Source organism: Mus pahari, chromosome 22, assembly GCF_900095145.1.
Source record: "Mus pahari chromosome 22, PAHARI_EIJ_v1.1, whole genome shotgun sequence".
Taxonomy (NCBI): domain Eukaryota; kingdom Metazoa; phylum Chordata; class Mammalia; order Rodentia; family Muridae; genus Mus; species Mus pahari.
In genome coordinates, this window is record NC_034611.1 from 49,328,614 (window position 1) to 49,353,828 (window position 25,215).

Here is a 25,215-nt window from a genome sequence, read left to right on the forward strand (position 1 = left end):
GTCCCGTGGGGTCACTTGGAGCCCATCGGCGGCTAGGACTGGACCCTGCGTCAGGGGACACCTCTCCATTCTCACACGGCCCTGTATCTCCAAGCCAGCCTCCCCCGCCGCCCACCCGCTAGCCTGCCTTGGGCCAGCGTGGTGGCAGGCCCTGCTTGCTCCCCGGGGAGTCCGCCGCCAGGCCTGATGGCGCTGGCGGAGGGAGGGAGGCCGCCAAGCTGTCAGTCTGGAGGTGCCCCTCAGAGCTCCTCCTGGCTGGAGCGAGGAGGGTGGGCCGGCTCCAGAGCTGGGCTGTCAGGGCCTTCACAGAGACGAGGCCGGAGAGGCCTGCCTGACAGCTCGCCCACCGAATTAGGACCATTTGCATGCTAATTTCTAGCGCTCCGACGGGCTGGCAGGCTGGCTGGGGTGTGCGGAGTGTGCAGAGAGGCGCACACCTCCCAGCCCGCCTGCGAAGGAACAATGCTTGACTGATCTAGCTGCGTTAACGAGCAAATTATGGTAATTTTGTTATTACAAATGCATAGAAATTTCCAAAGCAGGCAGCCATTCAGGCTTCCTCCCTGCTCCTCCCTGCCCCTAAATACCGAGTCCCCTGTTTGTACACAAGGGTCAGCTCCTGCTCAGAACTAAGATTTCCAGGGGCCAGGCTTCTCTCGGAGCTTTTCCAGGGAGGGGACTGGAGCTGGTCACCAGTCAGGCATATGTCCCACAGGCAGGCAGGCCTCCAGCTGCCGTGTCCTTCAGACCTTGCCTCTTTGTATCCCCTTTGCCTCCTGGGACTCTCATTCCAACGAAACCACTCCCAGACACTGGGTTCAAGTCGGCTTCCCTCCCTTGTGAACATGAAACACGGGTACTTCTCTTTATAGAAGGTTCCAGTTTCAGGGTCATTTGGCCATGTCTGAGTTCACACTGTGAGCTGGGCTCAACAATGTGGACAAGCCTGTGACTTGATGAATGAATGAATGAACGAACGAATGAACGAAAGAACAAATGAGAGTACCTGTGAGGGGAGACAGGCAAAACATGGCTCACAAGCGAGGATCCCACCCCAGCTGGGTCAATGCAATAAGAGGAAAGCCGGTTTCAGTTTACTTGCCAACTGGCAACCTCGCCTGGTGTTTGTAATTGCCCACTGCCGAAACAGCTCCTTGCTGGTGTTTTCGTGATTGTTTTGGTTGGAACTGTGTCTCTGGAAGGATGGTCTGGGATGCATCCAGAGATGCACTGTCTTCTGGGGGCTCCCAGTTCCCAGCTGTGGTGGGAAGCGGTGTGGCCACTCCAGGATCAGGGCAGGGCACCAAGGCAGTGAAGTTGCCTCACAAGGGCAGGGTGGCTATGTGTCCAGCACTCTAAGAGATGTTGACAGTCACCATATTCTGTGATCAGGATTTCAGGCCAGCCTGATGTGGCTCGAATCCACCTTGAAAGTTGGTCAAACAGGACTCTCTAAGACTCACTTACAGGAAGCCTACTGGGAGGGAAGTCCTGCTTCTGGTAACTGGGAAAGCAAAGACCAAACCAGTGTCCGGGAGACAAGGCCTAACCCAAGTGGAGACTTCAGGCTGAGGCTAGTGGTCCGAGTTTTCTGTCCTTCTGATTTTCTGGTTGGGTTATCACTTCCAGAGGATACTGAAGCCAGAGAAAGAGCACCATCACTGCATTCTGTCAGCTACCTGACTTCAGGTGAAAAGCCGAACTAGCTGAAACAGGAACCTACCCCCACCCCACCCCAGGGCCTCGGGTTCTATGCCCCACTCTGCTGGCCTGGGAGGCAAGCATCTATAGCCACTGCTCAGGGCAGCAGAGGTCCACAGGAGGGGCTGAGGCGATGGGGACATGAAGGCCCGCTGGCTCTTCTTTAACCTGCCCTGTGTGACTCTAGTGTGGCAGTCCAGGCCTCTCTATCCACAGTGGAGGGCGAAGTTATCGTAGACTGCATGATGGTGTCTCTGGCCCCTGAGAGGTGTGTGCTAGAATGGACCCCATCTGCACTCCCCAACCTGGGCCTGCTTCAACCTCCAGTTATGCTTCTCCAACAGGGAGGACTTGTCCACCAAGGACAGGGCCCAGAGCCCCTGCACAGCTGCCCTTCCCAGACAGACCTGCAGAGGTTTACTATGTGGCTGGCCTCTTTACTTGTGGAAGGAAGACACAAGATTCTTTGCATTAACCATTTGGGGGGGGTTGTTTTTTGTTTTTTTGCCCCACCAACCCCAGTGGTTCATTCCTGGGTGCTCTCTCTCTATGAATCCTTAGCCAACATATTCTTGGAAAAGTGGGACGTTCCCCAAGTTCAGGTGCATTTGCCTCAGCCCTGGCCCTCCACATAGACAGGGCGCTTCTCCAGGTCAGCCCGGGTCACAGACCTTCTCCGCTGCCTCACAGAGAAAGTCGCTTCCAGATATGAACACAGTGTGCTTAAGAGTCAAACTCCACGTGGCCGAAGTCCTTCCCCTTGTCATCCGGAATCCCCACTTGCTGTGTGACTCTAAGGCAACCGTCCTTTCCTGGGTCTCAGTTTTCATCTCTGTAAATCGGAGCCAGCAACCATGCCAGGAGGTTTGGAAACTATAAAACTCTGTGCACAAGGGAAGTCATGAAAGAAGTCTCAAGATGGTCCCAACCGTCTGTATACTGGTCTGGCAGGACAGTTTCCAAAGCATTTCTGAGCTGGGATATTATTTAGACAAAAGAATATGGGGAGTCAGTTGCCATTTTAAAATCCTCCATTTCTCCCTGTGCCCTCTCTTGCCTCTCGCTTCTTCCTTCTTCCTTTCAAGCCTGGCTTTAAGTCTCCCTGTAAGTCCTTTATCTGTGACTCTGCACATAGACTCCTTATAAAGAAAATTCATTTGTTCAGGGTCACCGCGTGGTTTTTCATTAAAAACAAATTACCCACTCTCAGGGAGGACATCTGGGCTTCCTGGCTCCCATTAATGACTATATTTCCAGCCTCCCCGGCCTGGTTGGGCTCCTCTTGCCTGTCACCCTGCCTTCCAAGCCCCGGGAGGACAATGAGAGTGACAGCCAACTGAAAGGGAAGACATGAGGGATGAGGGCGAGAGGCGAGGTCTCTTATGATGAGAAGGAGGGAAAAGTGAAAAAAATAAATAGCTCAAACAGAGGGTAACAAGGGCCATTGTTTCAGCATCTTCCAGAGAGCAGGTACTGAAGGGCCAGGGCAGCAATGAGGAGGAGGAGCATGAGCCCTGTTTAATTACACCCTGGACCCCGAGCCTGGACTCCACCCTGGCTAATAAGGGAGTGAGGGAGTGGGAGTGTGGTATTCATGTAAGTTCTAGCTAGATCCCGCCAGCATCTACTGTACCACGTGTTGGGACTGGGCACAGTTCTTCTTCAAAAAAAAAAAAAAAAACCCAAAACTCCAGGCTGGGTCTCACCCCAGAAGCCATCAGGAGACACAGTCCAACAGAGCCCAACAGTTGCAAGCAGGCAGAATGTGGCTGGTGGTCTGGGGTTGAGCTGACCATGGGCAGGCAAGGCCCTGCCTGGAGTGCATGCAGGGGGAGGGGGAAAATTGAGGACCTATGTGACAAATAGGTCCCCTGAAAGAGTAAGTGTCAGTTAGGCTTAAGCAGAGTCTGCATGGACAGATAGACAGGGAGGGAGGAGGGGATGCCCCAGAATCTGAAATGTAATTTCCCAGGATCCCAGCAGCAAGGGGCTTCCCCTGGCCAGGAAGGAACTGTGGATCGGGAGGGCTGTCTATGGCATCAGAGGACCACCAGGGAAGCCACGTTGTTCTCCTGGGACCAGTGTCTCTCAGATAGACTTCATGCCCTCTTACTCTCCAGGGCCGCAAGCTGGAGATACGAATGCTAGACCTCGCTCAGCCTCGATGCTCCCAGATTGCCCCTGGGGGTAGGTCCACACAAGTTATGTCACCACCAGAGTGGCTAACTTGCTTCTGAACTAGGGTGGACATCCCACCCTCACAAGGTGCTTTCAGTAGCAACCTGGGTACCAAGTGGGTGTCATCTCTCTAGCCAGTCAACACCATGAAGGTTAGCGGGGTGGGTGGGAGGAGCATCGGGTTCTGGTGTCGATTAAGAATACTCTTCCCTTGGAGGGCAAAAGCCAAGCCCTACTGACTCCCTCTGCTCCTATAGGCTCTGGGCTGAGGGTGTTAGTGTCTCAGGGGCAGTAAGCTAGGTGTGGTGGCTGCTCCAGCTCAGGGCTGACAGGTGACAAAGTCTTGGAAACGGGATGGGGCTGTGGATTCCAGCAAGCCAAAGGGTCAAAACACAAGAGCAGAGCTACTTCAAGGACCTGAGTGCAGACATGGCAGACGCACGGCTCAGGACCTTTCTGTGTACCTCCATGTCCTGGCCCTTCCATTGCTCACCCCCCACCCACTTTCCTCCCTGGAGGAGCTGGGCTCCTCCCATGCTTAGGGACAGCAGCACAGATGCCTCTGAAGGCTCTGGCTGCTTACTTGCCCACTTTGGAATATGACAGTGGTGTGTCCCCTGTCTGTAGAAGCACCTGCCCCGCTCCTCTATGTCTGGCTAAATCCCTGTTCTGTGTTCCCAAAGCCACTGGGCTTATGCAACACCACACCTGTTCCTCTGTGGGCCCTAAATGACTTTCCTCACTAGGTGTCCTTAGATTCCTGTGTAGAGGCTCAGTAAACTGAAGGAAGGAATCGGGGGCTGCTGACATTCCATTATCCGAAGGCCTTGCCTTTATTCATTGTGGTCTGTGGGGTGTAATGGGAAAGCAGGGTTTTCCCAAACCCTTCGCCCCCAGACACACGAGTACCATCCTTCAAAGGCCCCTTCCACCTTACAGCACAGTAATTACAGCACATTATTAATTTCTGCTCTAAAATTACCAAAAGCTTCCATCTAGTCTCTTGCCTTTGGAACCACGTGACCATGAGTGATGTGCACGATGATGAGCTGTGATGTCTTCCCAATTACTGCACAGACTTGGGAACTTTCACAGAGTGAGACAATCTAACCTAAAATTGTTTTCAAGTGTGATGAAATTTTTATGCGCATTAAATGTAATAGTTAATAAAAGTTAATGTTGCAATGTGCAGACATTTCCCATAATGTTTATTAATACTCGCCTGCCAGTTTCCTTTTTGAATTTCAGAGGCAAAGTACATTTTTTCTTCTGGCATCAGACTGTTGTAAAGCCCTGAAAGGGGACTAGGCCTTTGGCACAGGGTCCGTCTGGATCCTGCACTCCTGTTTACAGTCTTGTGGGACATCCCAGGGTGGGCTACCTGTAGGAGCTTCAGTCTGGCAGGGGCTGATACACACAGATAATATAAGAAAAGATGGAAGGAATCGTGGGCAGAAGAGACGGCGGGCCCTCGGCTTTAAGTGGGCAGACGGCTGATGTTCAGTGGACATAGGCTAGTGTGAGCCCTGGATGCATAGCCCAGGTACCAAGGGCAGGGTGGTGGGGTGCTGCGTGGCCTGACTCATTTGACTGCAGCGTCTATCCCACCCCATGCCCTGGTAAGCCAGGCCTGTATCTGCTGTTCCTCATTTACTCCCAGGCCAGTCTCAGATAACCAGAGAGCCCTGCCATCAGCCCTCTTGGCTGACTTTTTTGGCGAGCAATGGTACTGAGAGTCATTCACAGAAGGACGGCCTCGACGCAAGCTGTTTTACACGGACTGTGGGGCCAGGGTCTAGGGGTGGCTGTCCTTCCTCAGTACTGGATTCAAGTCTTATCTCTTTCATCGGGATCTGGCTTGATCATTAGGATTTAGAAGCTGAAGGTCCAATGCCCGACAAGACCATCCATTCTCCTTAGAGCTCCATGGGCCTCCTGTGCTCCTCTCTGTACCAAGCCAGCACTCCAACCTCTCAGCAGGGGAGGGCCCTGAGCCATCAGGCTCAGCCTGCTCCTTATATGTCTGGAGTGCAGGTAGATACTCTCTCCCACAAATGCTTTCATTCCTTCTAAAGCAAATCTTGACTGTAGCCCTTTGATCTACAAGGCCTTTACAACCTAGTTGCTTTATTGTTTTCTGTCTGTCTATCATGGCATGCACACTCATGTGGCTACATGTAGAGGAGGCCATGGGACAACCTTGGGGTCACTCCTCAGGAGGCACTGTCTGCCTTGTTGCCTTGATGGCCACTCACTGATCGCCCTAATAAGCGAGATGGCCAGCAGGCCCCAGGGATTCCCTGTCTCTGCTTTCCCAGAGCTGGAATGACAAATGTGTGTGCCACCACACCTGAATTTTTTTTTTAAATATGGGATCAGAGGATTTAACTCAGGTCTTCATGCTTGCACAACAAGTATTTTACTGACTGAGTCATTGCCTCAAAACTTTTAACATAAAACATGGGATTTTTGTTAGTTAGGTTTTTTTTTTTTAAATGTCTCCCAAACTAGACTGTGAGCTCCCTGAAGGCAGCTGCTGGGTCTGAAAGGCCACACTGGACCCCAAACCAGCACTTAGTGTTTCTCAGGAAATGTCTCAAGAGTGACTAGCTAACTCGCCAATGGACCACCTGTGGCTTCATCCTATTTGCTGCTGGGTTCTGTCCTGCGTTCCTAGCATGGCAGAATGATTGGCGGCCACAAGAGGGCAGCAAAGAGTCAGAAACAAGCAACAGGTGTGCGCCTGGGGGCCCAGGACCACCATGGCCAGAGGTCCTTCAGAAGGCCCAACAGGAGCTCGCTGAGAAAGCCAGTGGGGCGGGGATGGGGCTCAGATAGGAGGCAAAAGCCATTCACTCTCTAGAGAAGCACCCAGAGGGCCGTGGTTCAACCTCCCTCCTGAGGCTTGAGTCTCTGTCAAGTCCTGGCTTCTGCTGGTCTTTACTAAACTGATCCAGTTCACTGGACTCCAGTCTAATTGTGGGCAGGGTCTCCACATAGCACAGGAATAAAGCTTCACACCTGTGTCCCCTGTGCAGAATGTATTTTGCCCCTGTGAGTAAGAACGTGTCGGACTACACAGGGGTCCCGGCCACATCCTGCCAGATTCTAGCCCCACCCCTTCCGCCTGGCTAGCAGAATTCAGGGAGTCAGTCTCACTACAGACAGAGAACACCCCTTCCTCTCCGGACATCCTGAGCCCTGTGAGTGTGTAAGATTCCACAGCAGAGAGAAATGAAGGGGGTCAGGAGGTCAGAAGCTGTTGCTGAACTGTCCTGGGCCAGGTGGTAGTAAGCTCCTTCGAACAGGAGAGAAAGATGGCGGCAGCATGCAAGGTGGCCCAGCACTGCCAACTTTAGAAATGAAGCAATGGGGCCACAAGCCAAAGGATGCCCGAGGCATCTGTGAGCTGGAGAATGAAATAAACACCACCCCCCCACACACACCTGCATGCCAGTGTCCAGAAGGAACTCGACCCAGCAGACACCCGGACTTGAGCCCAGTTTTGGGCTTCAGACTTTAAGAACTGGAATATAAAACGTTTCTTTGTTTTAGGTCCCCGAGTTACAGTCATTTGTTATAGGCGCAACAGGAAATTAATATACTTAGGTTACTGGAGAAGACTTCTCTAGATAGGGGAACAGAAAGCTGTGACTGAGCCAGACAGACTGGCAAAGTGGGGCTGAGAAAGCCACAGAGGCTGATGTCAGAGAAGCAGGTCTGGCTCCTGCCCCACCTGCACTTGCAGCTTGCATCAGACTTCCTTTCTGGTTCCCAGTGCTCCTTCTGTCTCTCATCCTCACCAACTACCTCTCAAGTGACTGAAGACTGTCATTTAACTGGGCACCTTAATTGCAAGGTGTTTAGAAGTAATGTCTCCCAATCCTTGACTATTACTAGAGTGCCTAGGAACATAGGGACCACAGGGACTATAGGGACTATAGGGACCACAGGGACTATAGGGACCACAGGGACCTTAGGAATCACAGGGACTATAGGGACCACACAGACTATAGGGACCACAGGGACTATAAGGACCAGTCATGCTCCTTTGTGCACATTAACATGCATCCCTCTATCTGCCTCTGCATCTGCTGCAACCCGGGGGAGATGAGGACGTTAGCCCCGCTGGTACTTCTTCCTAAATCTTCAAAGCAGGAGCTAAGCAAGGGGCTGGGGAGGGAGTCCCCGCTCCCTCAAGTGATTCTCAAAGATGCTTTCCTTGTTTTCAGACTCACCTAAGCCAAAGGGCAGGGAACTCCCTCCCCTGCAGCCCAGGGTGTTTAAGAGTTCCAAATGCCATGTCAATATCTGTTAGGTTGCACAAATATCTTCAGGCAGGTACCTGGTACTAACTCACCGATCAAGACACTGTGGAATCTTTGGTGCAAAACTTTTGGCATTTGCCGAGACTTGATGGAAATCAAAACTGAAATCTGTCTCCACCCGTAGCTGATAAAATACGAGGGCCTTGCTTTCTCCGGTATAACTGATCTGCAAAGGGCTGCCGGGAGGGAATCCGTAAAACCCTCAGAGGAATTAGATGCGGTGTTCTGCAGACATGAGGATGCCCTGGAGCAGGAAGGGCAGATAGTACCTCAACAACATCAAGGCCAGGACACAGGACATGCCAACAAACTGCCACTCAAGGCAGAACTCCTTAGGCCTGCTTCTCGCCCTCCCCCCAACCTGTGCCCTGGAGACAGTCCCTCCTCTGTGTGTCCCGGAAGCAAATGTTATAAATGGAAGGTTCCACTTGTATGTGGGAAACAGGGACAGCCAAGCATTTCCTGAAACCCTTGGAGGCAAAGAGCAGTGGGGTTTCTGCTTTCTCTGCAGAATGCACTGCAGACCCACAGCCAGTACGGGAGACTGATTTACCCAGCAGAACTATCCATTCCAGTGTGGCCACCTCAGAGCTGGGAAACCATATAACAGCCCCCCTCCCCCACACCCGGAGTCTTGTCTACTGTTTTCTCAGAACATGCCAACAGACCCTCCATGGCTGTGGTAACTGGATCCCATCAAGAAAATACCTCATGGGCTTAGAAACTGGCGAGGTTAAGCAGCAGAAATCTGAACAGATGCAAGATCAAAGCCCTCCAACAGATCACAGCACAGCCACGGTGTGGTCCCTAGGACCCGACATGTGAGGCTCCCGGTGTGGAACCTGTGATGCCAAGACAAGTTGGCAGATGTGATTAAGTTGAGCTATGAATTACCTTGATTACCCACATGGGTCCCAAGGCTCGAGTGCCCTTATATGAGTGTAGGGAATGTAGCTGGTTGAAGCTGGATGAGCAGAGAGACAGCCACTTCCCAGGGCTTGCCAGGGAGTGTGACTGGGCCAATGCCATCATTTCAGCCCATTGATACTGATTTCAGACTTGTTACAGAAATAGGAGAGAATGCACCTGTTATTCTGAGCACTGCATTTGGGGTTGTCTTCTGTCTTTCACAGGAAATTAGAACACAGGCCTATCTGTTTTTCCCAGTCTCTGTCCCCTAGCCAACTCATACAGAAAGTACCTGCTTGGTGCTATGGTGGCACCCACGGCTAACAAGGTTCCAGCGAGAGCAGTGTGCACCATGTGGCTGATGGGACAGAAAACACTAGTTCCCGACGGGGCCATCTTGGAAGGTTCCTAGTGTTTGTGCTCAGGGCTGAAGAGTGGAGCTGGATTGTCCAAGATCAAGGTGGGAAGACAGGTCAGAGTGATTGTCAGGACAGCAAGGGCTGGGAGAGGAACCCACAAAGCAAGCTAGATCTGCTGATCTTGACAATGCATGGGATGGGGAGGGGGGTGGGGGGAGCAGGAAGGCCAGACCACTGCTCTGCTGAAAGGTGAGGGGCGCAGGCCATCCAGGAGACAGGTTTGGAGACAATGTAGAATCAGGACATGACAGTGGATAGGACAGTGAGGAACAAGAACTAAGCATTAAATGTCTGGTGTGGGAGAAAAGAAAGCTCGGAGCCAGCAGGAGGGGGAGACAGGACAGGAAGCAGGGAGAGAAAGATGGAGAAGAGGGTAGGGCTCTTGGGCAGCAGCCCCCCCCCATAATTCTTGTTTCCTTCCCTCGGTGTTGTGTACCATCCCTCTGTGGTGGAGGACTGAGTCCCAGAAGTCCCATGTTCCCTCGGCAGGAGACTTGGGAGATTACACCCTTGCATGGCCCTGTGATTCCTGCCGCCATCCCTACTGGATGAGGAGCTACCACCATCCCGCTGGGGCCTCTTCCAGGTCCATGGCCATTTGTTTGTGGGGCCTGGTAACCAGGACTGGAGGAATGACCAGGGTCAAGGGTCACTATTTGGATAAGACAGAAAAAGATCAGCTTCTCAACTTGGTCTCAGGAGAAGGGGAGGTTTTCTAGGAGGGCCACCAAAGTGGTCACACCTTCACTAGTTCTAACGGGGACCAGGATTCAGGGCTCCTACAGCAAGTCCCTTCTGAAAAACCAGAGCTGTAGGTACCTCAGCACCCCATGCTAGGGACCAAGTTCATTAGCAGCTTCCTGCAGCCAACTAACTTCTTGGGGTCCCAGCCATTTAGAGAAATGGGGGTCATATCCTTGAGCTAACCCACTTGACAGAGTTGTTCTCTATAAGCACAGAGAAAGGCGTTTACTTGTTACAGAGTGCTACATAAACGTGAGGGGCCGTTCTCAGATGTCGTCTGTGACCCCCCCCCCAACGGCTAAAGGTTTGGGGATGGCAAGCCCAGGTATGTTGGGGTGGGGGTGCCCCGTCACCTCAGCCTGTGTGCGGTATTCCTCTGGCATCTGCCACAGACAATCCTTGCTGCAGAAGAGGCAAAGCTCTTGCAGTGCAACCTGGCAGGCCTCCCCGGTGTTGGCAGGGCCCAGGACAAGAGTGTTCACGGAGGCCATTTCCCATATGTCTCATATTTAAAAGGCATAAATCAAGCTAACAAACCGTTAAATGAAATATGCTCCATCCTCCTACCTTGTTAAATACACCGTGCGCACAACTAGGCTAGAGTGGAATGTTGAATTCTGGGCTCCTTGGCATGCTGTGCCAGGGTGTGCAGTGTGGGAAACTCCACTCGTCTCTGCCCTTATCTGCTCCACTTGTTACCACGTGAAGCCTCTCTCTCTCTCTCTCTCTCTCTCTCTCTCTCTCTCTCTCTCTCTCTCTCTCTCTCACACACACACACACACACACACACACACACACAAACACACACACACCTATGATGCCTTACATACTTGCAGGATACTTATCTGAAACTCAAGCTCACTCAAGTCCCTACCAAGAACCCTCAGGGGTCCACAAATTGGCCACTTGGCCACCTTCTAGTAGACAACCCCAAGGAAGAGCCTGAAGGAGGAATGAGCCCCTGGGTCCTGTGGACGCACGCTGGTCCACGGGACGAGTAGGGAGAGGTAAGCAGAGAGACTCCCTTAAGGAGTGGTGATCTCTGCTCTCCACGTGAGAACCGATCCAGCACTGGTGGAGAAACAGGTTTCCTTGGTGCTCAGTTTAGCCCCAAATGACAAAGTCACAGTCAACACACTGTGTTCAGACTCAAGGGATGAGACCATGGTTAAGGGAATACCCTCTGGGTTCTGGCACCCACTGTGGCTGACAAGGGATTTCTTAAGTGTCAGACAAGGACCTATTCCCTGCTCTCCTCCCCAGGACAGCCACTGCTCTCCTGGCCCCACTGCAAACCCAGCTTCAGAAGAGGCTGGGTCAACCTCTGATGACTTATTCAGGTCTGCTTCTCAGAGGCATGGAGGTCACCTGGGCTGCTTCGGGGCAGGGGGGCCCTCCCTCCCTCCCCCAGCAACCCTGTCTGCTGCCTGCTGTGGAGACGCCAGCAGTGCAAACTCACCAGGCACCATCCCTGTCAGTGTCGGTGCGGAGTAGCTGCCCTGTCCAGCGGGGGGGACATGTGGAGGGTACCCCGGGAGGGTCGTGCTCGCCAAGTCTCGGCCTGGAGAAGCAAAGTGACAAAACACAGGGTGAGCATCTCTGCAGCCTGCTACTCAGCCACAGCTCCTGGGCAGCCTGCACATTTGTCTCCTCTAGACTCTGAACACCAGTATGCCAGACACCACACACACACACACACACACACACACTCACACGCACACACACACATGCACACACAGGCATACACCAACTACCCTGGCTCTACTTGGCAAGGTCCAAGCTAAAACCATGGTCTAGCTCAGAGAAATCAGAACCCCCTTGGGGAGCTAGGACAATGGCAGTGTACATACCAGGCTGTGTATCCTCAAGTGTGACTCCGATTCCTCCACCTCCATCTATTCTGTGGCTTCTGACTGGTTATCAGCCTACCCTCCTCCAGCTACAAACAGCCTCCAGCCATTGCTTTTCAAAGACAGGCTCATACATCTCTCTTCCCCATTCCCAACAGCCCGTGGTGGCAGCACCTCAGACTCCCAGCTCCATAGAGGCCTGTGGACATGCAAGGTGCTTTTCCCAACACCAACACTACCCTGCTGCTGGCACATGGAGGTGAAGGCCCTGGCCCTCAAGCGGAGAGAATCAGGTTCTCTGCAGGCCACCAGCTCCTGAATAGCCTCATGTGCATCCCATGGCCCTGCTAGAGATGTGGGGATCCCTTAAGAGTCTTGCCCTTTGTTTGAGAGTCAACACAAGAAGAACACTAATGTCCCTTCTAGTGACATCATTCGGAGGCTGATGGAGCCTACCCGACTTTACAAGTCTGTCAGAGGCTGCCCCACCCCACCCTCCAAGTCTGCCAACTTTCCAGAACCTCAGACAGTCCCAGAAAGGGGCCCCTCCCTGCCATGCTTGTCACCGCCCTGGCTTTAGGCACCTTGGCTCGGGTGTGTTTATGTGAGATGTTGGAGTTGAGCTAACACCACCCCGGGTTAACCTTGGAAGTCCCTCATCCTCAGCATGAATTGCACCTAAGCAATCCTCTCTAGGAAGGCCAAGAGGAAACAGGAAACACAAGCCCACAGGACTGGGAGTGAGTTCCAACCCTGGCTAGACTTCCTATGTTTCTCTGTAGTGTGGAAGCTCCAAGTCACCTCTCTGTACCCCACGGTCAGAAAGGCACGGTGCTAGTGGATTCAGTGAAAGAAGCCACTACACTGGAGAAGCTCATGCAGCCCCCTCCACCTCTGTTCAAAAAGACATTCAAGAGGGGGCTCGGGAGGCTCTTCATGATGGATCTTCTCACCATTTTGCAGATGGAAAACTCAGACCTGGTGGAGGAAGGGGGTCAACTGGCTTGGGGCCCACTTGGACTGTGGTAGAGCAGTCCGGTGCCTATACCAGCCCAGGGCCCTCTCACCCCTAGTCTTCTTTACAGCGTCAGTGGCTGGGCTTGTGGATGAGGGAGACCTGGGGTGATGTCTCAGGAATGGAGTGGGTGACATTCAGACTACACAGGGCCTGGGATGTCAGTAGCTAGTGTGTGAGATAGCCAAAGTCAGGGGCTACTTCAGTGAGGGGCTTTCTCAGGAACTGTGGGAGTATCTCCACCAAGCAGTGAGCATCTTCATCAATCAAGGGAGCTTTTCCACCCATCCAGGGAGCATCTCCAAACCTGTCCCTGATCCCAGATTGCCACCTAATGATGACAACTGCAGGCAATGAACGCTTGCAAAGAAGTGATAAAGTGCAAGGCTCTTGCCAAGGATTTTTGAAAGAGTTAACTCCTCTATTCTTCATCCTTAGGAGGTAAGGTATTGATATGATTCCTTTCTTAGAGGAAAATGAGATGTCCCAGGTGAGCCAGGGTCAAAGTCTACATGGTTAGCGAATCAATCTGTCCACACCACTACCTTGCTATGGGACTGTCCGAATTTCTGGCCCTGAGTCCTGAAGTCCTTCTCTCCGCTGGGACACTGTCATCATGACTGTCTGTCTTCCAGAAGTTAATTCAATGACATAGAATTTATAGTGAACATATTTTTCTGGAGTTTAAGACAAAACCTCTCTCCTGGAAGATGGAGGGTGCTGTGGGCAAGCCCGTCCCGTGCAGGCAGTTGGGCTGCCCTCGAGTGTGACTATGGAAGCTCAGCAAGTCTGAGGGAGGCTGGGCTTGGACTCCTGCACTCCTGCCTCCTGGGGTCCAGCTCGCTCTTCAAGTGTCTGCCCTTTGGGTCTTGTTTGGTCAACAGTTTTTGCTGCTGTTACACACACTTTAAAAATCTTGATCCCTCAAGCAAAGGTTCAGAAAATCAGAACCTTGGCAAAGTACTCAACTCAGAAGGCCGGATGAAAAAAGCAATAAAAGCAACTTGGCGGAAGGAGGAAGAAGGAATCAATAAATGAACAGGCAAACAGAGGCAGACTCGGCAGGCAGGAGTCATTGTTAGAAAGGACCAGAGTCTGCAGTCAGGCCACTCTGAGCATGCCCAGTCTCCTCTGAAAAGGCCAGTAGAAAAAAACAGACCAAAGAAGATTTAAAACAAATCCCATAGAATTATTAAGATACAGAATGAGGAAAGACATAACTAAAATAATAGAATAAATAATACTTTTCAAGAAAAACATAAAAAAAAAAAAAAAAAAAAGGGCTAGAGAGACGGCTCAGTGGGTAAGAGCACTGATTGCTCTTACAGAGGTCCTGAGTTCAAATCCCAGCAACCACATGGTGGNTCACAACCANCCATAATGAGAACTGACGCCCTCTTCTGGTGTGTCTGAAGACAGCTACAGTGTACTTACATATAATAATAAATAAATCTTTAAAAAAAAAAAAAAAAGAAAGAAAAAAGAAAAACATACACTGCACAATTGTAAATAAGAAGTTCTCAACAAAAGGTTCAATTTTCCAGGAAACATAAATTACCCCAATTAACACAAGAACAGCTAGAAAATACCAATAGCCTAATAATCCTGGAAGAGGCAGAACAATTGTCTTTAAAGCCTTGTCCGCTTAGCTTCGTGAGCAAGTTTCCATTTGCTCTTATTTGGGTAAGTGGTTTTAAATCTCCAAGAGATGCATTATTAGGTTATTAAATGGTCCAGACTATAAACCAAGAGTCTGGTTCATCCCACCAACCTGGCAAAATTTTGATGTAAGCACTTAATAGCCACAGGAGAAAAATTAAAAATTAAAGGCTAGTCTCAAGATTCCTTCATATGGTACCAAGTTTTTTCATTCTTGCTGCTGTGAACAATGGCTGCCCACGTCCACTACTGCACTGGCTGAGCACTGCTGGGAGCAGTGAATGCTGTGACCACGTGAGTTTCAGTCTAGGTATGTGAGCGTGGTTCAGTATCAACACATTTGTGAGGACTTCCCATCACTATAGCAAGGGAGGAAACCTGCCCAACTGTATAAAAGAGACGGAAAAGACATCGGCCACCATTCAAGATTCATCCCTTACATGTCAGTAAGAAAGAATCGAAGTACACCCCAATCTAAAACAGTCAATATTATGTTGTACTTCCCGGTTGAAACACTTGAGGAATTTCCCATCAAGGTCAAGAATGTGACAGGAAAGTTCATTATCAATATTATCATGGAAAATTATCCTGAGAGTTTCAACCAATACAATAAGACAAGAGAGGTAAAAGTGAGAATTGGGAAAATGGCGCCCGGATTACAGATAGCTGGATTTGCCTTGGATCTGGAAAGTCCCAAGGGGAAGTATTTCAGCTGTTAGCGCCAGTGAAAGAGTTGGTGGGTCAGTCAACTAACGGATAGATGTCCAGGAGTTTCCGTGTTTAAAGGCTTAGTAGCTCCCCCAACCTTGTAAGTTAAGAGACTTCTGCTTAGTTTTCCATGGCCTCCTTAGTCTGTGCTCTCCCAATTTCATCCATTCCCACCAGGCCCCAAGCCTGACGGCCTCTCTGGTCTTTCTGATGGTCACTTCCTCCAAAGGTTTCCCTGCCTGCCATCCCAGGCAGGATATACCCCAGAGGGGAATGGACAAAGCTCAGGTCAAGAAATTTGACTGACAAAGCAGTCTTTGCTTTGCCCAGAGACACTCTCAATATATCATCCTGACGGCTCCGTGAAAGAGGAAACTGAAGGAAAGAGCAGACATGTAACCTGTCCACAGTAGCACGTCAAGTAGGAAAGAGAGCTTAGCTTTGAGCCCAGGGTTCCGGCCGGCCATAGCCTGAGCCTCTACTGATAGCGAGGTGCTGAGACCATGGGAACCAGGGAGTGAGGAAGGGTGGCTGGCAACTGGGAGGGGGTTGATAAATTGAGTAACAAGATCAGATGAGCAAATGACATGGGGGGGGGAGCAAGAGGGAGGGGAGGGGAAGAGGGAGGGGAGGTGAAGAGGGCGAGGGAGGGAGAGAGTGGCACTGAAAGCCCCAACAGGAATGGCTGTCAGTTCCCAGAGAAGAAGCCTTGAGCTCCCCAGGGTGCCACTGTGTGATGCTGAAAACACAACACTCACTAACATTCTGGAGGGGGAGACATGGACACCACCCGGGGCTCTTTGGTCCCAACTCTAGCTCTGCTTCTGAGCCTCTGTGGGACCCTGGGCAAGCCAGACTGCTGTCCACTCCAGGCTCAGCTTCCCCAACTTCAGGAACAATTCTCTGCTCTCCAGCCTCTCAGAGCCCCTGATGCTCACGCTGCATGTTCACGCTGCCCCAGTGTGCACTCAAGTGAAGGGCATGAGTCGTGAGTGTATTGCAAGTGCTTGTAGCCTTAACTTCCCCTGTGTTGCTGGAGGGTTACAGGTGTGCCCTGGGCTGCTGGCAGCAGGCTCTTCCAGAGCACAGCCGCAATGGGGCATGGTGCCAGCTCCAGTCTTGTCTGGCATCTGCCATTGTACTGGGCACACTCCTTCCCTTTCCAACAGGGTGCCCCATGAGAAGCTGGCAAAAGGTGATGTGTGCCAGGTGGTGGTGGCGCATGCCTTTAATCCCAGTACTTGGGAGGCAGAGGCAGGTGGATTTCTGAGTTCGAGGCCAGCCTGGTCTACAGAGTGACTTCCAGAACAGCCAGGGCTACACAGAGAAACTCTGTCTTGGGGGGTGGAAAAAAAAAAAAAGAGTGATGCGTGTTCCACAAGGAACCCTGCCACCAAGTCTCTCAGTTCCTAGGGGCTCCTTTGTGTTACCCATGAACCCATGTTTTACTCAGAGAAGGGGGCTCCTGGTGCATGTGAACTTGGGTGCAGCCCTGTGCATATCTGCCATCACCATAAGAACATGTCCCCGTACCCTTTCATCCATGAAGCAGGGAGAAACAGCTGAGATTAACTCATCCTTCCCTAAGTCAGCCAATTTCCAGTTGACTCCCATGGACTTCAAAGCCATTGATGATTAATACAAACTTTACATGTGTGACCCATTCTGTTTCCACCCCCACCACCACACCATCATTGTCATCGTTGTCATAGTCGTCATCATCATCACCACCACCATCACTATTATTATGAACACACTTCCTCAGGTTTCCAAGAATACCATCTGAATCCAAGCAGAAGCTGCATACATCCTTGGTAGAAAACAGAAATAGTTCATGGCTTGCCTTTGCTGCGTTGGCCTCCGAGGACTCTCCTAGCCTGGAGCTGTGGATCTGGGGACCCTCCCTGAGAGCAGTGGGCATTTCCGCTGCCTGGTACCTTCTCCATCATTACCCTCAGTGAGCACCCAGTGAGAAGCTACACTCTTGCTTAGTGAATTCAGGCCTCTGGGCTGGGAGGCCAAACAGAACGATCTTCTCCAAGCACAACATAATATGGGAGCCCGTGCTTCTGTCCCTTCTCATCAAGGAGGGGACGGTTTACACCATTTGCAGTGCAGCGATCGGACCGAGGACGTCAGCTCCTTTGCCGATAGCTGAGCAGGATGAACTGATTGGGTCCCTGACAACACAAAAACGACAGCTGAGCACACCCCTGTCTGACAGGGTGTAGCCTTCACCTAGAAGCCTTGACCGTGAAAAGCAAGAAGTTCTAGGGACTTCGAAACCTGACAGAACCTTGCTCTTCTTAATCATGAGAGGAAGGGAAGGATTAAGCTGACGTACCACTGAAGAAGCTGAAACCCAGAGGCCTAAGACTCAGAGGAAGTAGCAGGAGCCGGAAGGGATTTCACCTCAGGTGTCTGTCCCGAGGTCTGGTGGGACTCAACTCTCGCTGGATTATTCAGTGTCTCCCACGAGGAACTGCCCCCTCCCCAGACGCTAGGACTTCTGTGGAAGTCTTTATAATTAAAAGCGTGACACCTGCTCGTGACTAGGGAACCAGTGGGATTCAGAGGAAGACGGGAAATAAACCACAGTGTGCACCCAACTCCAGCCAGGGGCGAGGAGCCTTATGTGAGCTGTTGGATAACACACGAGTCTTTCAGAGAGACAGAACGGCGTGAAGAGAGGCTACAAACTCAGAGAACAAACTCCAGGCGCATCTAAGGCAAACAAAGAGCTACACCAGAGCTGGGAAGGCCGCTGAAGCCCCCTCTAGGTTACATGTGCAGAAAGACAGCTAACAGTGACGCAAAACCAGAGGCATGCATGCCCGCCACCTCAGTGTGACTCAACGTGAGTGTCAACATAGCTTAGACTTTCTTTAAAATCATGCAAATAAACAAAACCTGGAAAATTAATTTATTAGTAGTATTTGCTTTAAAGGACAGCAATAAGAAAAGGAAGATGAGCCGTGTGTGGTGGCACATGCCTTAAATCCCAGCACTTGGGAGACAAAAACAGGTGGATCTCTACGAGCTCAGAGCCAGCCTAGTCTACATAGAGAGTTCCAGGCCGTCTAGGTCTACATAGTGAGACCTGTCTGAAAAATATGCTTTTTATTTAAAAATTTTAGAAAGAAAATAAAATAAAGAAGACCCACAGTATGGGAGAAAATTATTTGCAAATCAGATTTCTCATAAAAGGCTTCATCTAGAATACATTAAAAAAATTAAAATTTAATAAAAAAAAAAAGAAGAGAGAAGAAAAACCAACCAATTACAAATGAGCAAAGGACTTTCATAGGCCTGTGGACACAAAGGAGCAAATGTAAGCCCAGACTAAGCTGCTCAGCCATGGCCTTTAGGGAAATGCAAATCAAAGGCACAGTGACATGGTGCCTCTCCCCTGCCGGGACAGTTGCATTAAAGAGACAGATTATAACCAGCTTCCATAGAGGAAGGAAACCGGACTTCTCATCTCCTGCTGGAGGGGATGCAGAATGGTGTGTGGACTTTGGAAAGTCTGGTGATCCCGCAGAAGGTTGCACATCGAGTTTCTGGGTTGTGCAAGCAAGAAAAATGGGACCAACTGTCCCTGGGAAAACCTGTATGTGAGTGTTCAGAGTTGCACTGTTTGTGATAGCCAGAAAATGGAGACTGCTCGTGTACCAACAAGCGACAAACCAAGAAAGTCCAAGGTTAGATTTCAAAAGGCTTAAGGAAAGTCTAGGAGGGACAATGGTATGTGTGCGTGAATTTGGATGAACAAGTGAAGGGAAGGTGTGCCATTTTGAGATGCAGCTAGGGAAAAAAGCAGGGTTAGCCAAAGGCAAGCTGAATCTGACCAGAGGAGCATGGCCGCCAGAGGGCAGCCTTACCTCCAGGGAGGAGATGCTGGGTCAGCTCTGTGAGGACCAGGTTTGAAGAACCAGGAAACCCCCCATAACCTTTTCCCCTTTCACAGAGCCTCCCCAGTTACCTCTAGAGCCAAATCTAGACCTTGGAATACGGCTGGGAGAGGTCAAGTCTGGGAGGTATGTGCGAGTTCAAATCTTACCTCCATTACTTAGTAAAATCACCTGTGTCAATTGGAAAATCAGGGTCCTTTCGGGGAAACAATAGAACTCTTTGTGTTTGTTTTCGAACAAAGCTGGGAATTCTTTGTCGCCCCTGTCATGCAGAGGTGGTGTCTGTTTCGCTTCACCTTAACTCTGGGCTGCCCATCAAGAGAGCCACAGCTTCCTTGGGGGTTCCTATGAGCCGCACTTTGGGCCAGGTACTTCTCGTGCCCAATCTTCCATGCTAGCCAGGTTTCTGGTATGGGCCGTGTTCTAAACATATTTGTGTCTTGTAAATACTCCTGCGTTTAACGCTCAACACCCACAGGAGACAAACCCCATTATCAGCCCGTGTTACAGATGTGGAGATGAAGATGTGGAGATTGTTTGGGCTCTTGTCCAAGTTCACAACATTGGTAAGAAGTGGAGCCACACCCCAGGCATTACGACACCAGATCCCTCCACATTCCCACCTGCACCCTACCCCTTGTCCTGCCCTAGTAGTCAGTCGGCATTCGGAAAGTGTCTTCCAAGATGACCTTAATCCACCTATATACAGTTCCACTCAGCTGAAGAAGCCATGCTATGGATCCCTCTCACCCACAGCTCAGAGGTCCCTCCTTACTACCTTCACAACATGACCAGACCTGGCAAACCAGTTTCTGCTCAGTTGCAACTTTTTCTTTCTCACACAGCCCCTTCCTAAGTAGTCTGTATGTATATTAATGGGGGGGGGGGTGATATGCATCCAATTAACTTCAAATTTAGCTCATAATGAACTTATCTCATTTTGTTACTAGCTCTGTTCTCATCGTGTGGCAGTAATTAACCACTGGGGGTTGTCACTCCTAGACACACGGCACAAAAATCCTCCAACCCTTGCTTCAAGCCCTTGCAGAATTCATTACTCTGACAATGTACGAAGACTTCACTTTGAATGCCACAGAGCATTAACTCCCTCTCCACCTACCTGATGGTGAATGGGGGAGGGGGGAGAGAAAGGACTACACCCCCCTCTCACTACTGGGTCAGTCGTTAACTGTGAAGGAGTTTGGGGTGGGGTAAGTGGGCAGGAAGCTAGTGATGGCCTTGGTCAAGAAAGGGGCTGCTGTCCTTGGTTCTGACCGTCCCGGTGGACTAGAGGTACTGCCCACGGACAGGAGGTCTCTTCATGCTGTCTCTCCCTCCAGCCCAGCTATAAAGGACTTTGGTGGAATTGCTTGGAAAAGATTCTTCACACCAATACTCTATGAGTTGGTGGCCTTATTGCTGACATGGGGACAGAAAGATAGGCTGGTTCTGGCCTCCCGAGCTCAGCAGTGTCTGTCTGACAGCTGCACACAGTCCCTGCTTCCCCAGAACCTCTGAGATGCACCCAGTGAGAAGAGGTTAAAGGGCAGCCTTATTGTCACGTGCCCAGGACAGAAACCTCTTGAAAGAGACAGGGTTGTTGGCCTCTGCCGCAGGTCTCCTCACTAAATATACGCACGGGTGTGCAGACCTCTTCAGCTAGCCGAGAGAAGTCCTGGTTTTTACTTGGTTTCATTTGGAACCTTTTGACTACATCAGTGCTAATAACTAATGTAACTTTAAAACATACACACACACACAAATGATTGTTTTCTGCAGGCATTTACAGTCAAGTTTACTTTAAAAATTAAAAAACACAATTAAAACAAATATATACATCCTGAAGAACAAAGAAAATATGTCCAAAGCCCATGTCTAGGCCTCAGACTGCCAGTTTTCCACCATAACCTACCTTTAAGGTCCCAGAATCCCATCCCACCCATATCACCAGCACCAGCCCTGCTCACTGCCAGGCCTGGTGAGAATCAGGACCCAGATACCTGCCAGAGGGAAAACCCCTGAGGGTGGAGAACAGAGAGACAGCATTCGGGAAGATGGTGGTGTGTGTGTGTGTGTGTGTGTGTGTGTGTGTGTGTGTGCGTGCACGTGTGTGTGTGTTTAGTCAGCTCCCCAGGGCCACCCTGTTTCTTCATTCCTGTGGGTGACACTCCTAGCTTCCTGGCCACTCCACTTTCAAAGTGAGAAAATTTCGTATGAAAATGAGAACCTTCCATCCAGTGGGTCTCCAAGCCCTGCTGACTCTCTGTCCCCTCCTCCACAGTACCCACTTGTCCTGGAACACGCTGTTCCTCCCTCTCTTCCACCATTCTTGCAACTGCTCCCAGGCCTCCCCACCCCCACCCCACACCAGGGTCCACAGGAAGAGTACAAAGGCTACACCCCAGCTCCTAGCCCTGTTTTATCACGTCATTGTCGCTGTGACCGCAGACGCTTACTCCTCCCTCACGATTGCTCATGGTGTCTTCCCAGAAGCCCCTTTCTCACAGCCAAGGAGCATTAAGGGATCTGAGGAATGCCCTCACAATCCACAAAGCAGGCATAAAGGTGGGCAGTGTATAGGCCCCTTGGTGTCACCTGACTCCCCAGTGGCAGCCCAAGGGGCATGTCTCTGAGGGGGGCGTATCTAGGTTTGCAGAGGTGTGTATACGCTGACCTCTGACCCAGCGAGGAAGGCCCAGGCTAACATGCAGACTTCCACAGGGTAAGAGACATGACCTCCTAGGTTTCATAGGACATTAAACAATTTTGTTTTAAATCTGGTTCTTATGCTATTTTTTTAAAAATGCTTTCCCTGAGGAATTGGAAGTATAGTTCAGTGATAGTGTGGTTGCTTAGCACACACAGGCCCTGGATTCAACCTTAGCACTGCCCACCCACAATTATTTATTTATTTATTGTTTGTTTGTTTGTTTGTTTTGAGACAGGGTTTTTCTGTGTAGCCCAGCCTATCATGGAACTTACTCTGTAGACCAGGCTGGCCCAGAACTCAGAGATTCGAATGCCTCTGCCTCAGAGTACTGGGATTATCAGCATGTGTAACCATGCCTGGATGATGTATTTTTTATTTTTAAAAAAATATTAGAGACCTCAAGAGATGGTTCAGTAATTAAGAACACTGGCTACTTTTCCAGAGGACCTGGGTCTGACTCTCAGTGCCTGTGTAGCTATGGAGGTTCACAACAATCTGTAACTTCAGTTCCAGGGAAGCCAATGCCCTCTTCTGGCCTCTGTGGGCAACAGATACACAGCACACAGACATACATGCAGGCAAAACATCTACATGCAAAATGAAATAAAATAATGTACTTTTTTGGTGCAGAAGTGCTTGTGTGTGCATGCATGTCACAGCATGCATATGCTGGTCAGAGGACAACATGTGGAAGCAATTTTTCTCCTCCCACCATGTGGGTTCTGGGTCATCAGACTTTGCAGCAAATTCTCTCACCCACTGAGCCGTCTTCCCAGCCCACAAACACAGCACAACAAAACAAAGACGTTTTAAAAGGCCTTTCCTGATAGAGGGTATAAATTCCTCTTTCTCAAATAGTCTTGGAACCAACAAATTTTCTTATTGGTTACAAATCAATTCAAGTGTTCATGTCATATATTATCATTTTTGCATTGGTATGATATTCACACTGTGGCTTGGGTCAGTGTCTGTTAAAGGTTCCTGTGCTAATGGCTTTGTCCCCAGAGTGGCACTATCGGAGAAATGGTGATACTGTAGGAAAGTATGACCTGGGGAGGTCCTTAGGCCATTTTGAGGGTATTATGGGACCCTGGCCTTTTTAGTTTTTACTTCCTGGTCATTAAGAAAAGTGTCACCCATATATATTCCCTCCCACTGTGATCCAATGCCCCCTCTAGACGCTCAAAGCTTCAGGCTCCCTGGACCTGGGGCTAGAAACTCCAGTACTGTGAGTTAAGTACATCTTTCTCTCTGGGAATTAATTATCTCTCGTGTCGTATTACAGCAATGACAATTACGTTTTTAATGTTCAAAATGTATTTGACACCTGTTGTAGGAATCTTGCTGAAGACATTGAGTGGCATGAGCTGGAGATCTTTAGCAAGATGGATAACTGCCATTTGGGGGGCAATAAAGGAGCAATGTCAGGGGCTCAGATAGGGAAAGAGGCCTGGTACACAGACCCTCTTGTCTGCACACGGGGTATACGGCACTGGCTCATGGCCTGACCTGAAGTCCCTCTTCTGACCTGCCACTATCTAAGAGTGTGAAGATCACAGGGGCTGTGTGTGTGTGTGTGTGTGTGTGTGTGTGTGTCCTGCTGTAGCCACCCAGCTCAGCCTACAGACAGTGGCCAGCTAACTGAGATGAGCATCAGTCAGCCATCAAGAGATCTGGCAGGCTCCTAAAGACAGGCTTATTAGCCTTCAGTTTAAGGACTGTTGTTTCTCTAGAAACAATAAGCCTACATTTCTTTTTCCCCAAATTACTAATTCCTCACGTGTAACTAATTCTGACTGGCTTCTATCTTACTATCCAGACTAAAGGAGCAGCCTGGCCCTGTAGAGCCAGGAAGACAAACCTGAGACTCAGTAATTAATTGGGTGCCATTTATTTTCCATCTCTAGCCTTCCCAGTCCTCCACCTTCGAAGACCTCATCTGCATCTTTGAAGTCACTGAGGACTGTACCATCTCCCAGTCCAGTCCTTTGTTTTAGGGACTTGGGTTTGTTGATTTTTTTTTTTTTTTGAGATAGTCTGTAGCTCAAACAGTAAAGTCACTTGACTTTAAAGGGTGGTCTTGAACTCCACATCCTCCCGCTTCTACTCCCCGAGTGCTGAGATTATCAGTGTGCACCGGTACACCTGGCTGGTTAGTATGTGTGTCAGCGGGTACTGGGGACTAAAGCCAGAACTTTCATGGGCTAGGCAAGCTCAACTACTGAGCCCTCGTGTTCTAGTTTTGAGAGAGTGGATTTCATCTGCTTGGAATTTTAGAGCAAACGCTGGAGCTTAGTCAACATTTTCATGCACATTTGTGGCTTCCTCTTGTCTCACTGGCAAGTGGTGGTCAAATACAATAGAAGGAAGAAGTCGGAGCTCCAGCCAGCATGGCGGACAAGCAGCTCCACAGCACCACTGGCTCCAGGTCTTTCTGCCAAGACAGTCCCTGATTCGGGGAGAAGAGGGGGCTGCGTTTGTAGCAGGAGGGGCAACCAGGTAACTGCTTGTTCATGCATTATCTGACATCTACTAAGTGCTACTTCTGTGTGCTCCAGAGAACTCTGACATGAGAACAGTCCTTGTAGCAACCACAGCATCATGTATGTAGCCCTGAGCCCCAAGCTCTGGTGTACACTCCATTTGAGCATCACAGCTGCTCCAGGAGATGGAAAACTTTGCAATCCTTTACTTGAAGTAAGGTATTTGGCTGGTAAGGTTGGGTTGGAAGTCTATCGAGGTTCTGACTTGAGAGCCTAAACTCCCCTGCCCACATCGTTCATCCCATGCATTCTGTCTCAAATAGATGAACCACAAAACACAAAATGTGCCTTCTCTTTAACTAGAAATTCTTAGATTTTATTGTAGAGATGCACAAAGAATATGCTAAGACTTAATTTGATTAGAAGGAAGGGGGGAGGGAAGAAGGAAAAGAAGGGAAGGGAGAGGGAGGAATTTGAATGTGGAGATTGTGAAAAGATCTCCAACACATTTTATTAAATGTATAAAACAAAATAAAAAAGAGAATTCCGTACTATATAATCATGTCTCTGCTAGTTAAAAAAAAAAAAAAAAGAAAGAAA

The 25,215-nt window shown here is 50.1% G+C and overlaps 1 protein-coding gene across 4 annotated transcripts in view; it reads right to left on the reverse strand.

Annotated features, from left to right (window-relative positions):
• Pax5 (paired box 5) overlaps positions 1-25,215 on the reverse strand; it is a 179,160-nt gene that overhangs the window by 24,443 nt on the left and 129,502 nt on the right. For 3 of the 4 annotated variants that reach the window (XM_021222112.1, XM_021222111.1, XM_029533308.1), the window contains one exon: positions 11,739-11,840. The exons of the other annotated variant lie outside the window; for it this stretch is intronic. In XM_021222112.1, the coding sequence (XP_021077771.1) occupies positions 11,739-11,840 (102 nt within the window). The remainder of the gene's footprint in view (positions 1-11,738; positions 11,841-25,215) is intronic. 4 annotated transcript variants of the gene reach the window in all.